At 46.5% G+C, this 26,732-nt stretch overlaps 1 protein-coding gene across 2 annotated transcripts; it reads right to left on the minus strand.

Annotated features, from left to right (window-relative positions):
- On the minus strand, positions 1-26,051 carry dennd4c (DENN/MADD domain containing 4C). 2 transcript variants are annotated; one of them, XM_026320499.2, is made up of 34 exons: positions 25,674-26,051; positions 16,269-16,579; positions 13,850-14,102; positions 13,681-13,750; positions 12,846-13,015; positions 12,511-12,752; positions 12,248-12,314; positions 12,056-12,114; positions 11,148-11,292; positions 9,877-10,052; positions 9,669-9,769; positions 9,060-9,284; positions 8,387-8,532; positions 8,127-8,165; positions 7,745-7,875; positions 7,521-7,653; positions 7,205-7,411; positions 6,994-7,122; positions 6,760-6,907; positions 6,474-6,623; positions 6,246-6,365; positions 5,976-6,101; positions 4,711-5,798; positions 4,354-4,546; positions 4,147-4,244; positions 3,871-4,046; positions 3,628-3,780; positions 3,281-3,479; positions 3,082-3,192; positions 2,865-3,002; positions 2,621-2,738; positions 2,167-2,323; positions 2,002-2,066; positions 1-1,843 (listed from the first exon to the last, which is right to left on the minus strand). In XM_026320499.2, the coding sequence occupies exons 2-34, from the start codon at positions 16,565-16,567 to the stop codon at positions 1,707-1,709; spliced, it is 5,769 nt and encodes a 1,922-aa protein (XP_026176284.1). In that variant the 5' UTR covers positions 16,568-16,579; positions 25,674-26,051; the 3' UTR covers positions 1-1,706. The 2 variants fall into 2 exon arrangements, with proteins under 2 accessions (XP_026176284.1, XP_026176293.1); XM_026320508.2 differs by lacking the exon at positions 8,127-8,165.
- Between the last annotated feature and the right edge of the window lie 681 nt (positions 26,052-26,732).

Genomic DNA, 26,732 nt, shown 5'->3' on the forward strand with positions numbered 1-26,732 from the left:
TTTTGTTTTCAATCAGATCACAAACTCATTTATTGCAGCTCACTTTACGTGTAGACATTCAATTTCTTTCCACAGGACGGTGAGAGATCATTTCATCTATTGTTAAAGAACAGTCTCTTCTGTACACACAGTCAGTACAGGGTGGGATCCCTTAAGACGGCTGGAGGGGGTTAGTCCTAAAACTGGGTCACTACAGTCTGTGGTCTCCGTCAATATTACAAAAATAAATAGTCGAGTTGCTTTTTTTTGTTGTTGTTGTTGTTTTGGAGGAAAAACTACTTTGTTGTTAATATCCAGAGGTGGTTTTATCTCATCATGGTTCAATCTGTGCTGTGCAAACTGAGTATTTTACATTATCTCATCTGTACAAGGACAAGCGTCGCTCTCCCAAGTCTACAACAGGACTATCTACATATATTTCCCAACAGGTCATCACAGCGCGTTACTTTTTAACGTCACCGTGTGGTTCAGCTCTTAGAGGAATGTCATGTCAGAGGCTTTTCCTTTACACAGTGTCGGCCGAACCGAAAAGCCCTTTGCTATAGAAAGCCCTAAAGCCCTACATGCTGCCACTATTACTCAAAGCTACTGTGTGTAAACCATAAAAAGCCACCCTGTCGACAAATAACAGACCCAATTTAAAACACCTAAAGGCTCACTCTATGATATAGAATAAGGAAAAGCCCCAGTACATGTAAGTTACAGATCTGTTTCATCATAAGGCATGTTAGCTGAACACAAACAGTATGTTACTGTTAAAAAAAATACTAAAAACACAGATTGGACAGATTACTGCGACACTGCTGCTGTTTGCCTTCCCTGCTGGAGAACACGTGTGGGATCAGTAGTGTGGGACGCCCTCCCACTTCCCGTTTATGGATGAGCTCCCTCTCCAAACAGCTGGGTCTAAGTTATGTGTGACTGCAGGGCACAGGGAATGTTGTGAATCACTTTTAGTGATGGATAATTAGTGATTGTCAATGACAGTCTTCTCCCATTTACATGTCTGCTCAGACACATATTTACACAGACAGAGAGGCTCCCCCATGAACCTGCACGTCAAACCGAACGTTCATTAAGACTCTGAACACACGAGCCGTCACAGCATCAAGACTCGTTGCCTCTGAAAAAAAACACACAACAACAGGCAACTCTGGATTCAGATTTCCCCCAAGTAAAAAAAAAACATATGTACATAAGGACAGGTGGACTTATGGTTTTGCAAGGTTTGTTTTGAAAGTGCACACAGGAACAGCAAAGGACTGTACATGGTCTCACAGAACTGATCTAATCTGAGGAGACTTTTAACAGGTTTAAGCGAAGCGAGCAAAAGGCTGTAAGGCAGGGAAGTGACTCCCTGACACACACACACACACAGACACACACAGATATGTCTCCACCATAGGGGCAGGCAGTTCGCTCTACAGTGATTCCATACACCAGCTGTAGAGAAACACACCTCAGTCCAGAAAGGTTTACTGCACCTCCCCTGGCAGATAACGACTGCTCAGAAAACGTATGACAAGCATCTTAAGGTTGTAGAAAAGGAGACAACAGGCGTCTTCCAGGTCAGGGCGAAGTACCATGTTTGGGCATTGGGAGGTGTTTAATCAGGACATTTCAGCTCACACCCTACGACACCGGCCGGACCCTCCCTCCTCCTGTGACAGGTCAGATTTCTTTGCTGCAGGTGTAGGTGTAGGTGGTCAGATGAAGGGGGCTCCAAAACATTTAAGGCACCACTGGACGTTGGGGGCGGGCGGTCGATCGATGTGGTGCAGAGACTTGAGCTGCTCGGTGCTCAGCTGGTCGTAAGCCAGGCGGTACTCCCTGTCGAAGGCCTCTGCAGGGATACAGGCACTTTCATATCACGCTCAGAAAGAAATGATAAACCACTTCTACATCTGCTGAACAAAGTGAAAACATTCCTGACCTAATTTTGGAACATTTCAGTCTTTATCACAGCCTTCAGACTCAGTGGCATTTCATGCATTCACTCACCGACATCAATGTTCTCTCGTCCCAAGGCCACCAGTGAAAGAAACAGTATTTCTCTATAGATGCTCCTGAGACAGATTCAGAAAGCATATATGAGACTGAAGACATGCTCTTACCGACACTAAACGAGTAGAAAAGTGCACGAAAACAAGGAAGACCGGAGCTCACCTCTGCCGTTTGACCCCCTCTGGGCGCCGTTTGATCTCACGGATCAGCAGGTTGATTGGTCCGTAGACGTCGTTGGTCTGGATGTTGCGAACAATCATGTTGAGGAGAGTACGAATCTCTTGGTGGTCTGTTGGAGCCAAAGTCCCCTTCTTCTCCACTACGAATCAACACACACACACACACACACTGAAAAAGCCTGATGTAGCATAGCTTCCTCTCAATAATTAGTCCTGATCCTGACCTCTTCTGGCCAACAACCAAATTGCAACACAGGAGGTGCAAAGTTCAAGCACCACCTGAGTACAACACCCATATCTAACCCGACCTGCATAGCTCTATTGATATACCCTGGACTTTTAAACAATGCATTCCACATTACTAAACTCACTGCTGTGAACTATTAGTATAAAATATGCTGCAATCATAGCAATGCTAAGAATGTATGGGCACTTACACAAGGTCCTCCATAGCAGGTAGAGGGGATCTCCAGGTTCCTGGTGCAGGTTGATGTTGTCCCACAGGAGCTGGACATACACCTGTTTACTATCCTGGTTCAGTGAGGTCAGGGGCAGCTGCAAAGACAAACCTTTCAGTCACAGCGTATTACCAACATGGAACTACTTAACTCTAAACAACACTGCATGAGAAGGTATGAGTTTGCTGCGCAAAACACAAGCGACAGATGACAGGTCTTCAACCTGCACTCCGTTGTTGCAGTGTTCAGAGGTAAGAATGAGGCCGGGTAAGTGAGTGGGCAGGTCCAAGCGGCGGAAATACCACACCAGGTTCCAGAAGATGATGGGGTGCTGGCTGAGGAACTTGTGGGTGTAGATCACCTGGAGGCATGAAGAGAAGATGAGGAACAAAGGTCTTAAAGCACGCTGTCAGAACGTCTATATACTGTCAGTGTTTTACCTGATCCCCCTCGTTCTCTAACAGGGTCTCCAGCTCCTTCCGCAGCACCAACGGGCTGAGGTACGGTACAGACACGGGCTTGGGGTTTGGTCTCTTGGTCCCCATGCCATCCTGACAAACACACACACACTCAGTTGGACAAGTTCATTTCACTGCGCTACAGAAAAAAGATTTATTAGCAACACAGTGTGGCACTGACCGACACCTCCTGGAGGCTGCAAGGCAGGCTGGTGGTGGAGACGCCATGTCCAGGTCTCTGGGAGTAGTCCAAGCTCTGCAACGGACCTCCAACACTGTTGCTGCGTGTCAGCGATGTCCCGGTAGATGTCTGCTGGGTCCATGCTACCTGGTGCTCCAGGAGACCCAGGGGGTCCGACTGCAACGGCTCTGGAATCAGACTAGAAACACAAAAAGAGACAACTGAAGAACTCATGAAGAGGTGGTGCTGCAAGGAAGTAGGTTGAGTTGAAACAGTATAATGTCATTCAGGTAACTGCTTTTCACAGCAGCCTCTGGATGTTTCACATGCAGCTGTTTGGTGTTTACCCCTTCTGTGTTCCAGGATGGCTGTCTGCAGTCTCCTTGGGCTCCTCTTCAGTGAAAGTGATAAGGTCTGGGGTCTTGTCAGCTGAAGTGGCTGTGGCCTGGTTACTGGTGCTGTGAATACTGTCTCCTGAGGCACTGGGATTCACGTAGAACCTGAAAGGGGAAAAAATCTGAACTTAATCAATCTGCACAAGAAAAACAATGAGATTCTTTAATAAAATTGCTACGGCGGCACATTCCTACCCAGTCATTGTGCGCAAGTCATGAAACTCGACGTGCAGCAAGGGAAGGAAAGCTGTGCGACAGAAAGGACAGTTGGTGTTGAGGTTGGAGTCGTCGGCTGTCCAGCCCGCCATGATCTCCTCGTCATACACCAGAGCTTCACAGGAGCGGCACTGGGAGCAACTTGACATCAGCACCTGTCAGTACAGAAACACAAGCTCCCAGTCACTGACACGTCACGCTGGCAGAGCAAACGCTGCATCAGCAGTGTGGTCGGCTGCAGAAGTTATGTCTGACCTCCAGTGCGAAGTTCTGGAAGATGCTCGAGGAGGAAGCGTGATGTGAGGAGCACTGCTCAGAGTCAGCACCCCTGCCTGCTCGTCCTGGGGTTGGATCTGCAGATGGAGACACAGTCAGGCTTTGACAGCTGATAACACGACCCTGTGCAGGCCCTTCCTTTCTGCTTCAATCATGTATTTACACCAGAGAAGAGAGTGTGCTTACAGGTCTGGTGGGTCCCTCGGCCTGTGTCGCTGCTGCCACTGCTGCTGCCCAGGCTGGTGCGGCTCTGGTTCAGGCCGTTGGCCACCAAACCTGGGATGGCCCCTCTTTCAGGACTCTGGTCTAAGTCATGTGTGGCCAGCATGTGTTCATCCAGACGGGCTGGGAATCCTCCCCCTCCCTCGGCGTGTTCATCCTGCAGAAAAAGGTTTGTTATCAGCTTGGAAGAGTAAGACACCTGATTTACCTGTGTGCAGGTTCCTGCTGGTTCAAAACAAACTGAGTGCTAAAAGGACCAAAGCTGGAAAAATAAAAGGCAAAAATCTGTTTAAAGTAGATTTATTCTTTAATGACACTCACCTCATCGTCTGAGTAGGAGTAAGCGGATGCCACTGCCCCCCACACCTTGCTGGCCACATTTGCTGCTTGCTTCATGCCAGACTTCAACACATCCATTTTGGGCCCCGACAGCAGAGTGTCCATCTTGATGCCTGAAATAGAGTTAATGACTGAGCCCAGAGAGCCTCCCTGCGACGACTTGACCAGTGCCGTCAGTGAGGACGATCTGGAACCCTTGCTGGCCGGGTTACTGGAGGGGGTCTTTGTTTTTACGGCAAATGTCTTAGAGCGAGTAACAGTGGGAGGGGTCCGTTTGGGCGTGTTAGCTGGGGAGCCAGTTGGAGTTTTAACAGGAGGCACAGGAAGGCTGGACCGCCGCTCCATGGACTGTTTGGGTTGGGGGGCGTCAGTGGCATCTCCTTGGGTCTGCTGGAGCTCCATGCTGGAGGACTTGACGCCCAGGGGGCTTCGCAGACTCATGTACATTTCGATCTCCTCGGCCAGGTTGCGGGACACCACAGCTGGCACGGAGCGCGGTGGCTCCTGACTTGTGACGGAGGCCGACTCTTCACTCTCTGAGACCAGGAGGGAAAGTGGGTCAGCCCCAACCTCCACATCCGCCCTCTCCAGGGTTGCTCCTCGTACCCCAGACTCCTCGTCTTGTGTTTCAGTTTGCTTTCTCTCTCGTGTCTCCTTTGGTACTTCAGGTCCTTCTACATCTTTGGCATCTCCCTTCCCATCTAGTGGTGGGCTCTCTTCCTTGGACAGCTTTCCAAGGATCAAACCCTTATCATCTTCAGGTTCTTCTTGTAAAAAGTCTGTAAAAAGTGATTTGGACACACTGCTGGGGGGTGGACTCTGGCCAGCAGAGAGCGCTGCAGCCAGGATACGAGCATCAGCGCCCATCTGGCTGGCCATGTGGTCTACGCCTTTCTCCAGGAGCATACCAGCTCGGGTTTCAGCACTGAAGCTGCAGCTGCGCTCAGCAAAGGACTTCTGCCGCTGCTGCTGCTGCTGCTTGGCTACATCCCCTGATGCGAGCGAGGCATCATCATCAGGCAGAGACACGCTGTCATTCTTGCTGAGTCTCCTGAACAGCTTCCCTTTGCCTGCAGAAAAATGAAAATGTCATATTTAATCAGAACTGCAATCATTACCTTTATAGATGAATCATTCAGTCTGAATGTAAAACAAACAAATGCATCGTTGCCTTTGCACCACAAGTAACAACTGCACTTTCTAAAAGTTATTTATTAGTAAAACTTGGGTGTTATCTTCCTCCTCACCAGTGTCACCATCAAAGCTCCCCGTGGACAGCTTCACAATACTAGCAACAGGCGAGAGCCCATCAACAGGACTGGGGGGTTCTGCTACTGCCACCGCACTGTCCACCGAGCCAGCAATGTCTCCTCCTGGTTACATACACATCCACATCATCATCATCATCATCATCATCATCATCATCATCATCATCATCATCATCATCATCAGTGCACTAGAAGGAATTTGGGTTGTCACACACATGCAGCACAGGTGCATGAAGCAGCTCGTCTCACCGTTGTGCTGTGCATGGGCTTTGTTTCTGTCTTCAGTGGAGAGGACAGCTGTCAACGAAGCCTCTGCCAGCTCCTGGTGTAACTCATCCTTGGAGCCGTAGCCCTGATCAGTCTGCCTTCCTATTGATCACACATTCACACGATAAATAATCAGGTTAGAATGTGCTTATTGTACTCGGTGGTGAAACGGCCTCAGGTTTGAAATCTGCAGCTGTGGGGAATCAGTACCTGTACTACAGTGGTTGTCGGTTTTGTCTTCCATGCTGTGGCTGTGGGCGTACAGGTTGTGCTCCTCCCCGTTGACCTCACTTGAGCTTTCAGCACTTCCATGACTCAGACGGTCTGTGTCACTGACTGCTGACCCGCCTGCTGATTCATCTATTAAAAGACACAGCAGGAAAAACAGGGAGTAAAGAAAAGGAAACGGACACTGCACGGGGAAAAAATAAAATCAGCCATGCCAGGTCATGATTCTCATTATATAACCCTATCATACTGAACACTGCACTCCCACCTGTGGTGCTTAGTGTGGCTTCCTTCTTGGAAGACGTGCGGTGCAGGGCGTGCTTGAACTGGGTCACTCCCCGAAGCACATTACGAACCTTAGTCCACATAAAGAGGCCGCTGCGGTTCCTGCTTGGCCACGGGCTCTCTAAGACGGCCTGCAGGAAAACACACACAGAGCTAAGCTTCTCCCTGAAAACAAAGGTTGGGTTTAGAGATATGAAAGCGTTAAACCATGAATGACCTTGTTGTAATATCCATATGTGATGGCATTGGGCTGTACTCCAGCTTTCTTCATCTCAACCAAGACACGTACAGCCATAACCGGAAGACCCCACACACCACAGAGCTGCATCACCACTCGGTAACACACCTGCAGGCAGGTGGGAGCATTAAACACTGATCAGGGATTGAAACGGCGTAGTTAATAAAAAGCATCAACAGTGTGACCGTACCTCATCCAACACCTCCACCTCCGTGGTCCTCATCTTCAGCAGGATGTTGTACGCCTGCTGCATGGCGCGGCTCTTGGACTTGGCCAGGCACACGGCTGCTGGCAGGCAGATGAACCACAGGCTGTAGCAGTGACTGAAGAGACAGCGGGCCCACAGCGGTGGGTTGGAGTAGAAACGCTTCGCCATCTTGTAGGCCAGTTTGACTTCCTGAGCAGACATGTAAAGCATTTTTTAACATTACAGATGGGAAGTGTGATAAGATAAATTCAATCACAGGTTAGGGTACTGCTACACCCAGCTCTCAACCTGTGCGCACCTGCTTCGTCCTCTTTGCCAGCAGAGCGGGGCTGCTGGACAGACTGGCCCCCGCCGCTCTGCTGCTGAGGGCTGGTCGTAACTCTCTTGGACGGTCAAACAGTTCCATCTGCAGTCTGGGGAAACCTTTATACCTGGATGTTGACAAATTGTTACAAGGTTGAGTGGAAACATACAAATACCAGCAGCCTTAGGTTTTAATTTATACAGTTTAAGCAGCCTCACGTGTATCGAGGAGGGGGGTCGGGTCCATCGTTGGCTGGTGGTTCAGGGGGCATGACAAAAACAGTGTGCTCACTCTTTTGAGACTCATCCAGCTCCAGCAGTCTGGTGTCTTCAGATGACTCTCCTTCAACCTGCAGCGAGGAGCACATCCAGAGCGTTAGTGGCACTCTCCTGTCTGATGCTACACGCATGTTACAGTTTCCTGTTACGCAGTATGATTGATTTTAGGATTTAAGGACAGAAAAGAAGCAGGAAATGTTCATGCCCCATGGTAAAAATATTCATCAAGATGGCATTATCTCGCCTTTAAAATCCGTTAACATTTGTGGCTAACATGAAAAAACAAGGTGTGAGGAGTTCTGATTGCAGTGTAAACCATTACCTTGGTGCCCTTGTCGGTGATTTTATCAGAGGGAAAAAGCTGCAAGAAGAGGAAAGAGAGCAAAGGGAACAGAATGAATCAGAGGAAATTTTGGCTTCCTCAGTTTCCCAGCGGATAAATGTTACTCCGCCAATAAAATAACAAAACAAAGGCTTGTTCACGGAAAGAAACCTCCAGAGGGTTAAAGAAAACAAACAAAAACAGCATAACCCAGCGTGCAAGCGTCTACATATCTGAGACCAGGCTGGAGCAGTAATCACCTTCTCGATGCAGTCGTCAAAAAAGGCCAAGCCGGTGTCCTTGTCACTGACAAAGGTGCACTCCTCAATGAAGCGGATGAAGATCTGGGTCTTGGTGAGCTGGGAGTAAAACTTCTGGTGGGCACGGTCTCTGCTTTTGAGAAACCCTGCAGGAAGGAACAGCGAGTTTGTGGCATCATTTCTAAAACACACTGAAAACCAGTGGCGCTCTTTTCTAATTGGGCTGATTTGGTTTGTTTGTCTTCATTAAAAAGTGAAGGAGTATTTGCATTTGAGCCTGTTGTAGCTGACTGACCCGCCTCAATCAATCAATCAATCAATCAACATGCAGCTATTTGGAAAAGTGCTAAAATATGCAAAGCCATGATCCTTTTCTGTATCAAACATTGATCTGTAACAGTGAAGCTAAATGAAAGTGTGACCAGTTTCCCAGCAACAGGCATTAGTGAACTATTATTGCAGCTAATTGACTTCTAAAAACAACACTTGCTGCTCCTTGTGATAAAGATGCCGATAAAATTAAGCATTAGGTCAAGCTATTTGAATTAACGCTGTAAATTATGCATGAGCTATAAAGCCAGGAAGCTATCGGCAAATTAGGTTCCACAGCATTATAGAGAAATCATTACGTGCACGTGGCCTCCTGTAGAAGGTGCGAGTGTCTCGTGTTTACCTTGGAGGTCGTACAGGGAGTCAGCAGCTGTGGCCTTTTCAGAAGGCGCCTGGATAATGGGTTTTAGGTAGGAGCGGTAACCCTTCAGGATCGCGGCCATGAAGCGGAGAAAAGCCTCCTGGATTTCCATCTCCAGGCCCGTCCTTTTCTTGTGCCAGGTGAAGTCTGCCTCGATGGGGGTCATGTCCACTGCCGAGTCTTCCTGAGCTGTCTGCCGCACCGAAACTAAAACACAAACCACGGTCAAGTTTAAAAACTACTCTTTTAATTGTTCCTGTGGAGTCTGAAACTAACAACATGTGTAAAAGCTTTAAATCTCATTTTATTTATTTGGCCAAGTGCACTGTATTGCCCATTGATGTGTTCTCTTTTATTTTTTAATGTTATATATTAAAATAACACACATATTAAATAAAATAGTCCTGCAGGTGGTGCGACCCTGATGGATTCTGGCTTCTGAGACTGTGATGAAATAGCCACACATCTGAAACGTTACTATCACACTTTGTACTGTTCTTGTATTTTATCTTTCAATCTTTCTTGTTCCTGTTTTTTTTGTCCACATTCTACTTTGTGTGCGATTCAGCTTTGAGGTGGTGCAGTTTGTACCAGTGGCCAGCTGGTGGTACAAGTTGCTCAGTGAGTTAACGAGACTCTTGCAGGGCTTCTTTGGGAGGTTCTTCCAGTTGCTGTGTCTCTTCTCATCAGACCTGAAACACACAATCCAGACAAGCGGTTTAGCTGGAAGTAACGGGAAACCTGTGTCCTCGGTTTAACTGAAGCTGTAACGTGGTTTTAGCATCACTGCACAGCATACAGGTAGATAGTGTTGGTGTCCAGGTCCACACAGACGACATCCGGCGGGGGGTCGTAAAGGTCAAAGTAGCGGGAGTCCACGCCCACTATGAATGGACAGGGGGCATTGAGGACGCCTGCTAGAGACAGCGGGCACAGGGGGATGTAGGGACACTGCCACTGGAACGGGAAGATTATCTGAGGAGAGAGAAGAGCAAGAGTTAACAACACAAACAGTCAAAGTACCATGAGTGTACATTTAAAATCAAGGATCCATTTAGTTGTAGTGACCTGAAATGGCAGTGAGAAGAAAACGGCTCATTTTCAGAAAACAAGAATTCACAGCACACAAGAGTAAACAAGGACAAAATGCAATAATCTCAGTTACATAGAAAAAGCTCTCCAGTGTGTCAGTTCAAACATGTCTGGGGGATTTTTGGGGATTGTGACATCTGAAGTTTGACTATGTACATGAAGCTGGAAAATGAACAAGTCTACCGCTGCAGGTCTGATGAGTCTTGACCTGGGGTCATGGGTTTAACACATGATGACAGAGTAGATATAATAGCACAGTCAGACATAATTATTCATCCGTAATGACAGGAAGTGCATTTACAGGCTGTTTGAATCTTGCAGGAGTGAAGATGACTATGTTCAGCAACTATTCTCTTCAGGATATTTGACTTAGCTTTTAATGCAGATGATTTTTTGAAGATGTTGTGAAATGCAAAAACATAGAAATATTTAATATAGATGGGAATTCTTCTTTGTTATGGCAGAAACCACTTGTTTATAGAAATGTGTGACTAAACTGAAACAGCTTCGTTACGTTGCAGGTAAAAGCAGTCAGACAGTAGCAGTGTAAGATTTAAATACACTTTCTATTTAATTAAAGACTGAAGGTAAATATAATAGGGCGTATGAATGACGGTTTAATCCCCTGTAACATTTAATTTCAGCAGATAAATGGTTATAAAGCAGCCTGTGATTTTGCTTATCTCATAATTAATGCTTTTGTTATATATGCAGATGATTTGGTTTTATTTTCCTCTTACAGAGACGTTTAATCCCAGCAAGAAGGATTCATCCATTAATTACACACAGAGGAGTTAGAAAATTAGTATTTTCTTGAGTTCTGCTTAAGCTGAGTTGCTCTTAAAGTAAACAAACTGGCTTCTCCCACTGGTTTTAAAGGAGGGTTACTGTACTTTACCAGTGTTATTTACTTAGTTCTCACAGCAACACATCAGTACATCACGTCATCAGCAGAGGGAAGGTCTGCAGTGTACTCACAGCCACCACAGCCTCGGCCACTCCGGTGAGCACAGCGGGCCGGAGCGAGTGCAGCAGGATCTTGCTCTCGAGCAGGACAAAGTGCAGCAGTGTGGCGCAGTTCTCTGGGCCCAGGTTCATCAGCAGAGTGCCGTAGTCTGCTCCACTGAAACACATTGAGATGGATGAGCTGAGCTCAGGTACAACAGAAACACAAACAGGGAGCAAGTAAGAGCAGACACGGTGGGTGGACTGTCAAAGAAAGGTGTGGTTTGAGCGGACCTTTAACCGGAGACAGCAAGGGAACCGGACAAAACGCACATGTAATTAATTTTAATCCTGACATCTCAACCAGCTGAAGAATGTGTTGGGGTGATTCAACCTGGCAGTCACTGCTAATGCTGTTAGGGTGATATCGCATTAGGTTTCATTCGGCCAGCCTTGCCAAGAGTCCACTTCATCCACCGTTTCTATTTGCTAGTGCAGGTTCTCTGTGTTTGCACATGCTGTCACGTTGTTTCAGACCTTTCCATGACCTAATATACCTTTGTCACAGTGATTCCAAAGCTCCGTTTCTGTCCGAACCTTGGAAATCACAGTGGCAGCAACGACAAGTTGAATAGCAATTAGCAGATTGTGTAACAAACCCTGATGATCACCGTTGCTGCAAGTTTTCAAGGTTACATAAGGCACTATTCATGAGCACGGAGGGGCCACAGAGTCACATTTGGAAAATTATGCAATGTGGCAGTGGAAAAAGGAAAAAAACATGAATAAATGTGATTCTTCTGGAACAATACACTGAAGTACAGAAGATGTACTGAAGGACAAGAGATACATTTAGCTAAAAATCCCAACTCATGTTTTTATAAATGTTTTAACGTTTAGTAGAGGAATTATTCTGTAAAACATTGCAAATCCCATTGTACCTGAGGGGTAATGGTGTGCACACAGGCTGGGAGAGGGTCAAGGTGTCATGTGCCGAGAGCTGAAGGAACATTTTTAATAAGGTCAGTAATAATTCAATACGAAAAGATAATGTTACATGCATTAATAGTATATTTTGAGAGGCGTTTGTGGAAGAAAAAAAAAAAATGAAAGGAGGAAAGAAACTAAATCACCTGCACCAAGATTCGGGGCCGTTGAGGGGAAGGAAATGACACATTGTGCATGAAGTGCGATATGTGCCTGTTGAGAGAAACACAGCTGAATAAAGCTGCCATTGAAAACATCGTCAGAGATCTTCTTTCACACACACACACACACACACACACACACACACACACACACACACACACACACACACTGATCCAACAATCCGACAAGTCAAGCTGTAAGATCCGCAGGATTCTTCATGTGAACGAGTCTTATCTTTGAGCCTTACTTTTCAATCGGCAGCGGGTGCGGGCCCGACACAGACAGCTTGTAGAGGAACATCAGGAACTTGCGGAAGGACTCAAAGAAAGGCCAGCGGGAGAGCAGGCAGATGCATTTATTGGTGTTTACAGGCCGGTTGGGGATCATCTTCTTCTCCACCGCGGTGAGCAGGCCCAGCTGGATCTTCTGTTTCTCACTCAGCAGATCCGCAGGATATGACTCGTAGAACTGGATGGCGGATCCATACACCTGGAGCCAGACACGGACGAAAGCACAAACTATAACCCTGATGTCTGACTGGTGGTAGTTAGTGACAGCTTCCTCTTTGAAGCCGTGTCTCACCTTTTCACCAGAAGAGATGGTTAAGACGAACGTGGAGAACACAGGCAGAGGATCACGTGTGTTTGGTGCCCAACACTCGATCTTGGCACCCATGGGCAAACAAAACAGAGGGACAGACTCTGACAGAGGAAAAGACTCATAGTCCTCCTCTGGGTAGCGAAAGATCAGACCTGGAGAGTGACAGAAAGCATGAATTATGGTTATAAACTCCAGGACTGTGCTCATGAAGCAGCATCAACGTAACACATCCTAACGTTTGACAGCTACTGTCCAGAACGGGAATGCTTCCAGACAGCCTACACCTCTGGGTTTATTCATCCACAAGAACTATACAAAGAGGCTCTAGGAAAAAGGGAGCGCAGTATTTTCAGGAAATAACTGTTCCAGTGTGCATTGCGACTTGTGAGATGTTCTGACAAGACACAAACACATTCTTGTGCGAACGTGTGCATACACAAACACGCCTACAGGCACACAAATAATGGGCGGGACAGGAAGCGCCGTTGTCTCAGTTGAATAAACAGCCGCCTCGCAGGAAAAATGCTGGCCAAGAAGATAAACCCAGCATGTGTATGTGTGTGTGTGCGTTTATACATTTCAACACTGATTATGTCACACAGTGGACCGTTCTAGAGGCCATGCTGTTAAGGAAGCTTTCAGTCAGTGAAAATGTCATATAACCGTTCAGAAATGCCAGCTGTAATAAACAATTACTGAGAATAATAATGATGATTATCCCTGGAAAACCTTCTCAACAAGAAGTAATATCATTAGCGGCAGCCATGTTTTTATTTTCCCAAAACAGAAATAAGCCTGTATTAGAAAATACACTCACCAGCTTTGTAACTGATGGAGTTGGAGGCAGATACAGATTTCTTGTAACACAGGAACACACTGGATCCCCACTGTAAGGTTGAAGACAACGGTGCATACATATCATACCTGTGTTCTCCAAGAACCGATGATGCCAAGGTGCTTACCTGAGGAGCATAAATCAGACGTACCATGCCACAGTTGAGGTTCTTGTCCACTTTACAAAAGGTGTGCGGCGGTGTCTCGCCCTTGCTGGTGACAATGACGCAGATGTCTGTCACCGCCAGGGAGTTCTGGGGCTGGACGGGCGGTGCTCGGCGAAAGGTGATGAAGATGCGCTGCGAGGTGGCCGAGCTGTTGTTGACGTTGGCGCAGCGGCCGTACGGCGTGGCCTGGATGACCTCACAGCCCTGGATCAGGCGCTCCTTACCCTCATACAGAACCCTGATAGAAAAAAAACAAAAACACCAAATCTGTTAAGGTGACGTGACACATCTAGAGTCAGACTGTGCCGAGAGGCATCAGGTCCACAGACAGTAAAATCAATAACCAATAACTTTCATTTAAATGACAGTTTAATGCTAATAACTATTTCATCAAAACAAAAAGCAACAACGTGAGGAAAACTGCATTTGTGAGTGACATTAATCTGGAGGTTGAACTGAGGATTATCTCTGCTCCTCCTGCAGTACAGACAATCGGTGTGTGGTCGGTCGGCATCACCGACTCTCTCATTAAAGCTCTGGTTTCCCTTTGAGGCCGCGGTGAGCAGCCAGTTTTTAAATGGGTGATGTGATTCAGACATATTTACCAGATGACTCACTCAAATCCCAGACAGTTCAGAGAAACTTGCATATCAAGATTCTAGTGTCCATCTAAGTATAAAATAAACACTTTGAATATAACAAAACAAAAAAATTGATGCATTCCTGCTTCCTCATCCCTTCTCCTGTGGAAAATCACACAAATAAAAGATGAGGTGAGGAAAGCAATCGGTGGCCCGTGGTGTTGGACTGTTCTTGCATGTCTGCGGGGCATCTATGGCAGCACACTCCCTTTCCATCTGGACAATGCCCTGCGGGAGGCCGAAGGCTTCGATAGCCGTCCTCTTCAGACTGAAGCAGAGCAGCCATCGCAATATAACAATCCAGAAACAAGTGCAGGGCAAACCTAAAGAGGCCAGGAGGACAGCTGCCAGCACATTCTCATTTAGGCGACAAAAACAGAGCCCTAATGGAGACAGTGAGTCGTGACGGTGTGGAGTCCCGGGCTGGGAATGTCGGCCTCACTGACAGAAGAGGTGGCCGAAAAAAGAAAGGATGATTAAGAGGTTTTCATTTCTTCTTTCAGTGGAATAACAGCTCACAAGTTAAGAGTCGTCAGCTGATGGAGGAAGAACATGCCGATGTTGCAACAAGGCAAAAAATATGAGGCGAATTCTGTGCTGTACACAAAAGACCCTGGTGATGAATTCCACTTTATTAGCTTTGTTGGCAGCAACAGAAGAGAAGAACCCGGTGAAATCTCTCATTCAGCCTCATTAACGGGCTGATCTGGTGCTTCAGCAAACTACAAACACAATTTGGCAGTGACTGTGAATTCCTGCATGTAAATTTGCTTCTATATTTCTCCAAAACATATATGAGGGTTGTACAACCTCTTAAAGGGAACATGTCTTGACAGATGATCTGCAGTTTGTACTCAGTGCACCCATAGCTGCAGGGGTTCACGTCTGTTGATGTGAAATGACATTTAGAGCAACATCAGACAGTGAGTGGCGGCTTTGGGAACTGGAAACTCCAGTTTGTTAGCAGGACACACAAACAGGCTTCAGACAAAGACTAAGGTGCGTGGGAAATTATTGCATTATCAAATCATCGTATATTATGAAGCACTGATGATCAAGGGTAGGTTAAAGTTCTGGTTCCTCTGTAGGAAAGTGAGAGCTGTGATAGCGTTTGGATTATTTCACCAGATCACATAAATCAACACGGCGTTCCCTGTTTCAGGATAATAGAGGGAAGCGGGGAAAATTCCTGTCAGTGGATGGGGCCAAGAGGTGTGGCTGAGAGGGAGAACTCCATGACGAAACAGGGGCGAGTGAATCAAGCAGTCGACACACCTACTTCCTTTCACCTCTGAAAAAGAGAGGTCGTGCCATCAAGCTGAACTGAACATGACAAACAGGAAGCTACAGATGAAGGCAATGTTAAAAACCAGCTTTTATTTCATAACAACATGACGTCATCCAGAAAGGTGTTCAAGTGAGCGCACAGTCCTGGCATACTCCATGAACTGTGTGTTCATGCCATTCGATCGTCAGCCCAAAGAATAAACAGTTTCCAGACTCATCCAGTGTTTTGGTGTCTAATTAGCTCCAACTGGACTTCCCAGGTCACACTTCATACTGATTCAGACCCAGCTGCACTCAAAAAAAACTAACACTACTTGGTTACTGCAGTTTTACTTTTCCTTATTCGAAGAGTTTATTTTCATGCAATGTGAAACAGTCATTTTAAGCAACACACAAATGAAGCTACTTATTACTGTTGCAGGCATATGTGAACATACCAGATAAACACTGGCATAAACAAACTGCTGCTGACTCACCCAATGTCAATGAGCGGGGGCTTCCCTCGGCCCCTCCTGTAGCACAGGAACAGCTCGGGGCTCTTCAGGCTGCCATGGTTCAGGTTGGCTGGCTGGCCGCTGTAGGTGCTGTCGATACACGTGAAACCCTCGGGCACCGTTTCTCCTGCCGACCTGTTGATGACGGCCAAGTCTGTGATAGGAGCTTTGGGCCCGCTGGACTTAGTCTCTGATAGGTCCTGCTCCAGGGGCGTGGACTTGTCCGTCAGTCCGGCCACCACAAAGTAGTCGGTCACACGGTGACCCTTGTCCTCGATCATGGCTGGGTATACCTGGAAGTAATGAGATGAATCTGGTATGATGTTTATACAGCCTGGAGTAAATCTGTTTACCTAACAGACAGTAAAACATCCTGTACCATGTTTGTAGAACTGCTCTTTCCTCTGCTGTGGTTAAAAGCTTCTTGCAAAGCCCCGCCTGTTACTTACAATGCTACAGACTCTGAATTTAGTCTTTAGCCATAAAGCAGGCTGCATGTTAGTGAAATCTCTTGCATCTCACTGTGGGATAGTGGGGCGGACTACACATGCAAGCATACGCTGAATGTTAAATAACACTGTGGCCAAGACAATAAAAGGATCCTTTAAGGCCGCTGCACCACAACGAAGCAAACAGAGCGGGGAAACACAAGGGCTAATGAAGGGACGTTCACAAACAGTCTTGTCATTGTATATCACCACACTGCTCCAAACATGCTGGGAGTTAAAGCTCCAGAGAGCCAAGGGAGAGCAGCCGAGCCCAGAGGAATGCTCAAAATACCCCTGAGAGTATAAATCAAGCAGACACCCAAGTCTGTAAAATGCTTAAAATATTTGGCTTGAATAATGGAAAATATATTAAAAAAAAAAAAAAAAAAAAAAAAGCTAATGGTTTTTGTGGTTGTGACTGTCAAAATGTGTCTTTAGAGTTTCTGTTTTCTCATAAATGCTTGAGTCATAACATTAAAATTAGAGTTTCCTAACAGGCAGTGACTAAGTCATCGGTTATAATGTCAGATCCTGAGACAGAAATGTCATAAATCCATTTCTATGAAGAACTCATAGAACAACACACACACACACACACACACACACACACATATAGACAATAAGGCTGCAGTGAGTCTGAGACCTGTTGCTCATCATTTATACTCTGCAGAGAAACCCTGTTGCTGTGCCACAGAAAAGCAAAATGACATTGAGTTCATGGTTTTCTAAGCAGAGAGAAACTCAAAGCATCTCAAACTCAAACTCAAAGCAGAGAGAAACTCAAAGCATCCGCGTCGCCTTCAAAGAGCCGTCGGGACCTGCACAGGAAGTTCAGTTTTTCCACTGGTGAGTCAGCTGTGGCGGGAGTTAATAAAAGAAGCCTCTTTGTGAGGCCACAGCGAGCACAGACAGCCCTGGACCATCGTGACACACAGCTCTCATTTCCATTCTGAACTTTAATTTAAACCAGTCAATATAATCACAACATGTTACTGCAAAAGTAAAACTACAAACTATCGAGGCTGCTCTGCAAGAGAAGGCAGAGGCATCTGGTGCAGGACTGCAGGCTGGCTGGTGGTGTGGAAGGAGGAAGACTAACCTGCCTGGGAGGAGAAATATTTAGCTGACACACATTTCCTACCAAAAAAAAAAAAAAAAAAAAAAACTTTCCTAGACTTTGATTTCAACTACAGAGCATGCATTGTAGGACAGACAATACAACATGTTTCTTCTCTATGTTTTGGTCTTACTCTCTGTATTTCGCCCATGTGACCATAATCGATCAGTTCCCAGTAAAACTGTCAGCCTTATCGGGCAGGTAAGCTTTAAAGCGTCGCAGCTGGACACGCGCCCAGAATATGACCCACCTTTTCACTGCTCTTAAAAACAATGTGGGGAAAACACTCAACTCAAAGAGCGCAGTCTAACCTCATCAACCTCAAGCTGCCAAAACAATACATTTCATGCCATAACTCATCAGATACTTCTGACCACTTCAACTTTCCACAAACAACAAAGGCATCCGATGGAAAGGATCATTCCCATAAGTCTGCTGCAGCCAGAGAGGAGGAATATCAACCCTGCAGACTGCTTTGTTATAGCAGGTGTAGTGAGCACTGACATCTTACTTCTTAAATGAAACCACCTGCATGAAGTCGCTGTGTTTTCCTTCTAAAGTAGGACACTCATTCTGAGGAATGTCCCTGAGATCGAAGTCTTCATTTGTTCTTGTAAATAAAACTCATACTAATCCAAATGTTTCCAGATGTGGCTTTTCACAACATGCATGTCCCAGTCCTTTAAAAAAAAAAAAAAATCACTTTTGACTGGATCCAGCTCTTGTTTTATGATGCACAACAGTAATCCGGAGACACGGAGCTGTGTAAAGTCTTGCTGCCCCGTATCCATGGTTACAGCTCGGCGGTCAAAACCTTATTCAAAAGCAAAACGCTGTTTTTCAGGCGATATTCATTTATAATAAACCCGACTCTTAATGTGTGTGTGTGTGTTATTACATTACACTAGTACGAATGAGCCAGTGCCTTAGTGAAATCATTAAGAGGATCTGGGTGGTTTTATGTTAGGTGTGGGGACATTCCCTAACACTTCACTACAACACACCAAACAAAGAACCACAAACTGAACTGTGAGTCCGATCAGCGACATCTAACGAGAAGTGAGTTGCAAAGAGCTCATGCGGCTCAGTGTAAGTGTTTTATATCCAAACACGTCCTCTGGGCGGGTTGTGTACACAGGACGCTGGTGTGGGTCACAAATGGACACCACCTGTTTCTAACACCTGTGTAGTGTCTGTGAATGACATGAACACTGCAGCTCCTGATGATGTTTGATGTAGATAAGGCAAACCTCGCTAACAGCAGCTTGTTTACAGTCTGGCCCCTGGTCCACTCTGGGTTTGGTCTCTAGCACCTCCTCAGGGAAACGTGTGTGTTTTTCCACTGTGATCACCAGCTGATTGCTGACTTTGTCTTTGTGCTGCATAATGCAAAGACAGTAGTGCACAGCACAGTGGGAGCTTCTGCTTTTTTGCTGCGTGTTGAGAAGAAATGTAATGTAACGTATGCAAGAACTGTTAAGGTTTTTGTTTGAGGAAACATTATATCAGGCCAATAATTCAACATCAAGTGACTTGTGCTTGACTTTAAGCCTGATTTGTCTGGATTAGCAGGTCACAAGTCAGCAGCAAAGGATTGTACGTGGGCCCAGAGCCTCACATTCTTTTTGCCGAGTGACATTTTAACCTCTGTCACAAACGTCAGCCTCGACACGTCTCCCCCTATGAAACGATCGTGTTGGTAAGAAAAGCTAATGAACCCAAACACAACACGAGACAGTACAAATGTATTCCGGCCCTTGTGATATATGTTTGCCTGATATCTGCCATGCTGTGGACTGGCACCAGCTGCAGTCATTACCCCCGCCGATGCTGAAATGAGTAATTATTTCCTTGCGATGCTAATTAGCCGCTGAAGTCAAGTGTGCACACAACACTGCTCAGGCTGGAACTACTCAGGTTAGTCCCCCTGGCCTCCGCCGCACACCCTGAAACCACACAAATATCTCTTTGTGACAGCGCATGATAAACAAACACCGACACTGCCATGGCAACCGAGCCCAAACAATGCCAGGCTGCATGACCCTGAGCTGCGACTACTGTTACTGCGGCTAAGGAAACTGATCTCCAGGTCTTTCACATTCAGTATGGTGGACATGTTGTCCGCAGGCGGCTGTCGGGCCGGAACGGAGAAGGAATAAAGTCTGTTGTGCCTGATTTACATGCACAGTCAAAATGTCTGGCAAGCAAATAACACATGGTGTTGTTGGGCAAAGACAGCGATGGCAGCGGATTGGAATAAAAAGCTCTAAACCTACAGTAAACAGAATAAACGGAGCATGAAGGATGGACGACCTTTAAACACCAAGGAAAAAACTGTGATGTTTCTGGGCTTAGCAGGAAAATGTCAGTGAAATTAGTGCAATGAGTTTCCACTGGATGGAGAATTGTGCTGTAACTTGAGCCCCTGCCTCAAAAGGTTGCGCTCTGCCCCACCCTTCCCCTGTGAAAACCTGTTCCTCCTGAGCCCCGATGATCGAGTGTCACACTCTTTGTCTGGGCTGCGCTCAGGGAGGAAGGTCACCTGCAGACCATGACAGGAAAACACTGTGGAGCTGCAGGGGACACGGACTCTCACCATTTACTTACTGAAACTTTCCTTTCAGCTCTTCACTCTCAAAGCCCAGGCTTTAATGTGGAGCTGGTCTCTAGTCCAAACATCACATCTGACAGATGCCGTACAAACTGTTTCTTCATCACTGGGCATGTTTCATAGTTTAATCCAACAATTATTTGGGATTTTTAGAAAACAAACAAACCACCGAACGAATTAACATCATTCAAAACGTATTTTTGCTGCCTAATGCATCAAACCTGACTGCTCTGACACGGTTAGGACCAGACGTCCTTTGTCAAAAACATACATTCACTCAGTTCAGTGGCTGCAGCTCATCTCTCATGAAGCGGGGGGGGGGGGGGGGGGGGGGGGGGGGGCAATAAGACTTACTACTTGTTTGAGATATTATCTGAGAGCGTCCAGATTTATAGCCCAAGAGTCAAAGAGTTTGGGAGGGAGGTGTATTGAAATACAACAAGAGGAAATGAATCACTGCCTCCAGCACAAGGGTCGGTTCTTTGTCTTTGGCACTACAGAGGAATTTACTGACATGTCACACCAGGTCCACATGAGAAAGTGACATGAGGAACAAACTAATGTGCCATTAAAAGTGTGTGTGAACTATTAAACGTGTCTGCAGAAGAAGAAGTGATCAAAATTAAATCTGTGATCACTTTTAGTCCTAAAACTGAGTACTGCTGCTTCAGGCCCCAATCTTCATCCATACTGGTGGGACTGGTCTTAACTTGTTTGTAAAAAGTGCCACTGGCTGTGCAGGCCAGCTACCCCTGGGGGCAGAGAACTATCTGCCATAAATAAAGCTGGGGAGGCCCCATCCCTCACATGCCTGCGTACCAAACCTGATTTTGGTCTATTGTTAATGATGTTCACCTGCCAAGCCCCCAAATATCCAAGGTGCCAAAGTCCATTTAAGCAAAGTGAAGATGGACAGAGAGCAACAGAACACAGACGTAAATTATAACAGAGATTTCTCTATTTACATCTTCAAAGTGTAAACCCCTCAGTCCATCCCCCACGGACTCCCCAACGGTGATCTCATCTCTTTCACACAAAAGAGCCTGGAGGCTTGTTCCCCAGGGGTGAAAGAGCCTGCCTCTGTGTATGTGCATGCACAACCGTGTGTGTGTGTGTGTGTGTGTGTGTGTGAGACACGGGACAACAGACAGTGCTGCGTCTGTCTCAGTTATTTCAGCAGCAGCCCTGCTATGCACTCGCAGCTTGACTGAAGCAGCAGCTGAGCGTGACACACACTATTGTCCTGTACTCTACCTTGGAGACCACGACTGAGATCGTTCCAAGTGTGCACAGATGCAGTAATTCTGCTGAAGAGCAGGCCGGCCCTCAGTTAGAAATAGTCAGTCAGGCTGCTTCCTCACATCAAACCCTCTATTCCAACGAGTGTGTGTGAGTTTCTGTGCAGGTGCTACTCTTCTACTTATCTTCATGCAACAGAGCGGCTCAACGTAAGATCATATCCTGTCATGTCACTGACACAAAGCGTCCTTTCAAAGAAAAGCACACACACACACACAAGTGAAAGGTAATGTCACTGTCACAGGCTCCGACAGCTGAGCCTCAAGTGCCTCTTGGTGAGCCTGGGCTTCTGGGCTTTGAAAAACAAAGTGGCCCTCGTCACAGACCTGTCGTCGCAGCGTGCTGTCAGCGGTGGACACCAGACTCGGTCCATGGTGCCAACGAGGTGACGAAACCTATTTTACAGGGCGACGCCTGCGGACAAACCAACGCACTGTGCTGTTTCTGAGGTGAACGTAGGTTTAGTGGGGACAAGTACAAGCTGCAGACGTGGCTGGCTGTTGAACACTGGTCTGTGATCTGCTAATTAACCTCAACGGTGTGTTGGGATGCGACTGACAGCCTTAATGGCACAACACAGAAAATAAAAAAACAGACTCTTGTGTTTATTCTGAGCAAAACATCCTCAAGTGCACTTGATTAAATGCAGGACACATTTAACTGTTCAATATTTACTATTCAGAGTGTGTGAGAGGTGGAGCATTTACAGTCTATCTGCTGTTTGAGCTGCAGATAAGGCTGTGTGGTGGCCTGGCATTATTACACCTGTGTGCCAACAAGGTCTCTGTCTGGGCCTTGCCCAGTAGTGAACTCTACTCCTCAGTCGGGTTAGTTTGCTGCTCGAGGTAATAAAATCCATCTGAATCCGGTGGCCGACGATAGCATCAGCACGCCGCTCTCTAAACAGGCATCTGACTGACGGCCAATCACATGGAGAACAGGCACAACAGAGCATGTTTGCTCTTTTTTGCTACAGGCTATTTTAATTTGTTTTTCTGCATGGGTTGTTCTGTTTGAACTTCCTACGCTCTAACCGAGAACCTTAATGAATAGATCTGAGAATAAAGGCACTAATCCATAAGAATAACATCCTTTCATACAGACTACACACAATTTTCAATGAAAAAACAGCAATTTATATTGTTTAGTCTATAATGATGCTGAAAATATTGACAAAGGACTTCAAACTGCTTGAGAAACACATGGGTAAAAACACAAACCGTAAATATTCTCTTTGTAATCCACTGAAGCACGAGAACAGTGCTTCTTTCACATTTAGAAAGTCTGACCTGCAAACGTTTGGTATTGTTACTTGATAAATAGTCACCAAAAGTGGCTGAACACGGTAACAAACTGCCCCAAACCGCCTGTGCCCCTCCAGAATATCAGCTCTGTAAATCTTTGTTGATCCAACAGCAATTAAACTGCACTGGATCCTTGTTTAATGTTTCATCGAGATAGTAACCGGTGACTACAAACCATTATGGGAGCGGTGGCACAAAGTCAAACACGTGAAGCTGAAAATGTCCAGTTTTTCCTCCTGGCTGATGTGATTGATTTGAGAGGAAGGTCTGTTTTCAGCAGAAGGTGACAGACGTTAATTGTTTGCTGAACTGTGTCCAAAACACCTGCTGACGCTCATCAAGACAACACGGTCAGACTAGGACTAGGACTAGGAGGACGAGAACTCAAATTCAAAGGTTTGCTGTAAAATATGACTTTTGTAGTTACACTCAGCGTGAGGAGGTGCTCAGAGCGGGGAGGTCTGCCTCGACAGAAACGTCACAAGACGGCCTCCTTCCTGGAGCGTGACAGCCCGGCGGACACACAGAATTCTTTCCACTGTAAAGAGAAAGGAGAGAGGGCCCTCACTCACCAGCTGAGAGCAAGGCCTGCTGGGAGAAGACTGGAAAAGTACGGGGGTGGGGGGGTCAGAGGAAGCAGGTTACCTGACAGGCTGGAATAAAGATTCCTCTTGCTGTACCCTCGGCTAGAAACACCTCTCTGTAGTTAATGTGTCTTAAGACGTGCAAGCAGGCAGCCAAAGCTCAGTGAAGTGTTTCAGGTAAGTATCGGCTCAGGAGACCAAGGAACACGTACCATCGGTAATCTTGGCATGAAGTCTGCAGGTATTTCTGCCTCATTAAGGAGAAGCACCATGTAGACACAGACACAGCGGTAAAAGCAACACTGAGAACGAAGATCAAGGCTGCTGGAGCGTCCTTGAGCTGGACAATGACTCCTGGGCAGCTCTAGGGATGCTATTGTGCTCCTGACAATGACCTCAGAGCTCCTCATGGATAAAGACTTCCTTCACAGCAATGACACACACACAACACACACAGCTGATAATGAAAAACCTTCATTTTCTGAGGAAAATACATGTTTGTGCACAGCTTGGATATGAAATATGAAAGAGCAGTTCAGATGGATGTGCTGAGAGAAGCTCTCTTTATTTTTTCAGAGTGAAGAGCTGGAGAGTGAAAGTCAAAGTGTCGGTACTGAAATGACCTGGAAACATGAGTCATAATGAAAGTCCTGATATAAATCACAAGAGGTTCATATGAAAAGCTGAAGGGCAGTGTTAGCTGGAGTGTTATGGAGACACAGGCTGCTGAAATGTTCACTGACTGGTCACTGTGGACACTCCTCTGCCTGTCCCACACAATGAATTACTGGCTGGATTTCAGCCTAGACAACCACTGAGTCCTTCAACAGCCTGCTGCCGCTCCCCTGACCAATCGCCTTCCTCTGCCTGGTCACCAGACAGAGCCTTTGGTGCAGCAGCTATAACAAAGTGCAGGTTCAATGTACACAAAGCCACAGTGCAGCCATGACCCACTTTATACCTGAAGCCGTTAGCAGGAGGCAACGTTCACTCCACTCCCCTTCGCCCTGCCAGCTCTGTCAGGCCAAGTCTTGGAGACTTGGAGGTCAGGACTGAGACTCTTCTGCTGTGCTTCCATGTTTCTGCAGCTCCCTGTTGATGCAACTCTCCACGAGCTTGTCTTTCCTGCTGCCAGCTCAGGTGGCGAACGCCTAAATGAAACTATAAGTGCCCGGTGACGACACATGAGGAAGTGGCATCCTCGGCTCTGCCGCGAGCCATGAATCACCACAACGGTGCTGGGAAGCTGGAACGGGAAGCACTGGGCTGCTACAGACTCCTGCTGGCTGGCAAACACTCAAGTGCTGAGGCACAGATATGTGAGCACCTTGGCACTGCATTCAATGGCATTTGTGCACGCCCCCCTCTCCCCGACCCCTCCACCCCCACACAACCACAAAACCAACACAGGCATCTTACACAACTCTGTGTCCTAGGCTTAGGGTCACACACACACACACACACACACACACTCTGCATGTGGACAAAAACAAAGGCACAAGCGCAGAAGGAAGTCAGGTTAACAGTTCCTTATCATGATTAGAGTTTCAGAGCTTCCCCTGCTACACTCAGGTCTGACCCAAATATCTCTCCGACTTCAAGTCCAGACACCTGCAAGGCTGCACAGGCTCCAGGAGGGAGCAGACCGATTATCTGGCGTCAAGGAGGGCCCATGGAGGACAGAGGAGGAGGAGGAAGGAGGAGGAAGGAGGGTGTTAGATTCCCAACTGTTGCACATAACTAGATCAACTTTAATGCAGAAAAGACGAAATGATGGCGGATATAGGTGAGGAGAAGCCCTCCTGTGAGCAGCCTGTGCCGTCATACGTGGCTCTTTCGACGCACGGTGAGAAGTGGAGCAGCGCAGCAGCACAACACCAGGAAAACGCATTTACGCACACAAACACACACGCGCCATAAAGTGGCACCAAAACTGTCAAACTACAGCCAAACCAGCTCCACACCCGAAAACACCAGCACTTACCAGCTGTTCACGCTGCAGCCACGGACAGTGTTGACATGCAGGCAACTTGCTGCGTTTACCCGCTCGATATATTCCGTAGTTTTACGAGCGCAAACCGAAGAAGGTTAAACATTGACGGCGCAAAACAAAAAGCCACCCCGAGGTGCTCCGCTGAAAGTTGCCCGGCCACTTCTTCTTCTTCTTCTTCTTCTTCTTCGCCACACTTTCATCTGAAGTTGTCGGCGGGGGCAGGCGCCATGTTTGTGTCTGCGCTGATAGTTTTGCTGGCGAGCTTTTCGCCCTGAACGTCTCTCTCGCACTGGAACCGCCCAGAGAAGAGGAGAGGCTCCAGTCCGCTCAGCCGCAACCGACACAAGCTGCTGCTGGGGCCGCCAAGTTAGCCCGTCTTCATCCGGCGCCATCCGGGCCGCCCTTTCAGAGTAAAAACCTCTTATTGCGCAACAACGCTGTTGGACGTTTCAAAATAAAGCCCCGTATTCGTGTTTGTGAGTAAAAATATTTGGATTAGTTCTAGTAGTATTGTTATACTCTATAATCAAAGTATTACAATATATATATACTTTATTTTTGTTTAATACATAACTATATGTATACTTACACACTATTATATATAGTTTGGATATTACAAAAGTAATGCCTGTAGAGTTTTACTAGTATATTTCAGTGGTCAGCTAATTAACTGCATCTGCAACAAAACCTCCTTCATGAAAACGATGATGTTCAGTAAATTTTACACTTATTGATCCGACTGTGCCCTTGTTTTGGAAGATACAGATCACAGACCACATGTCTGTACAACATACAAGTTTTTAATGTTAGATTTATTTTGCTCATATGTACTTGTGTAGCCATAAAATGTGAATTTACTCACTGTATCTTAACACTCTCAGCGATGCATGTCTCACTATTGAGCCTAAACATAAAGCAACCTATATTTCTATCTGGATGTTTCTCTATACACTGGATTTCTCACTATTGACTTTGCAACTGAGGATTTACTTCTTGACATACTCCAAACAAATGAAATTTAATGTGTTGCAAAACAAAGTTCATTCAGAT

This window comes from Mastacembelus armatus, chromosome 18 (genome assembly GCF_900324485.2).
Source record: "Mastacembelus armatus chromosome 18, fMasArm1.2, whole genome shotgun sequence".
NCBI lineage: Eukaryota > Metazoa > Chordata > Actinopteri > Synbranchiformes > Mastacembelidae > Mastacembelus > Mastacembelus armatus.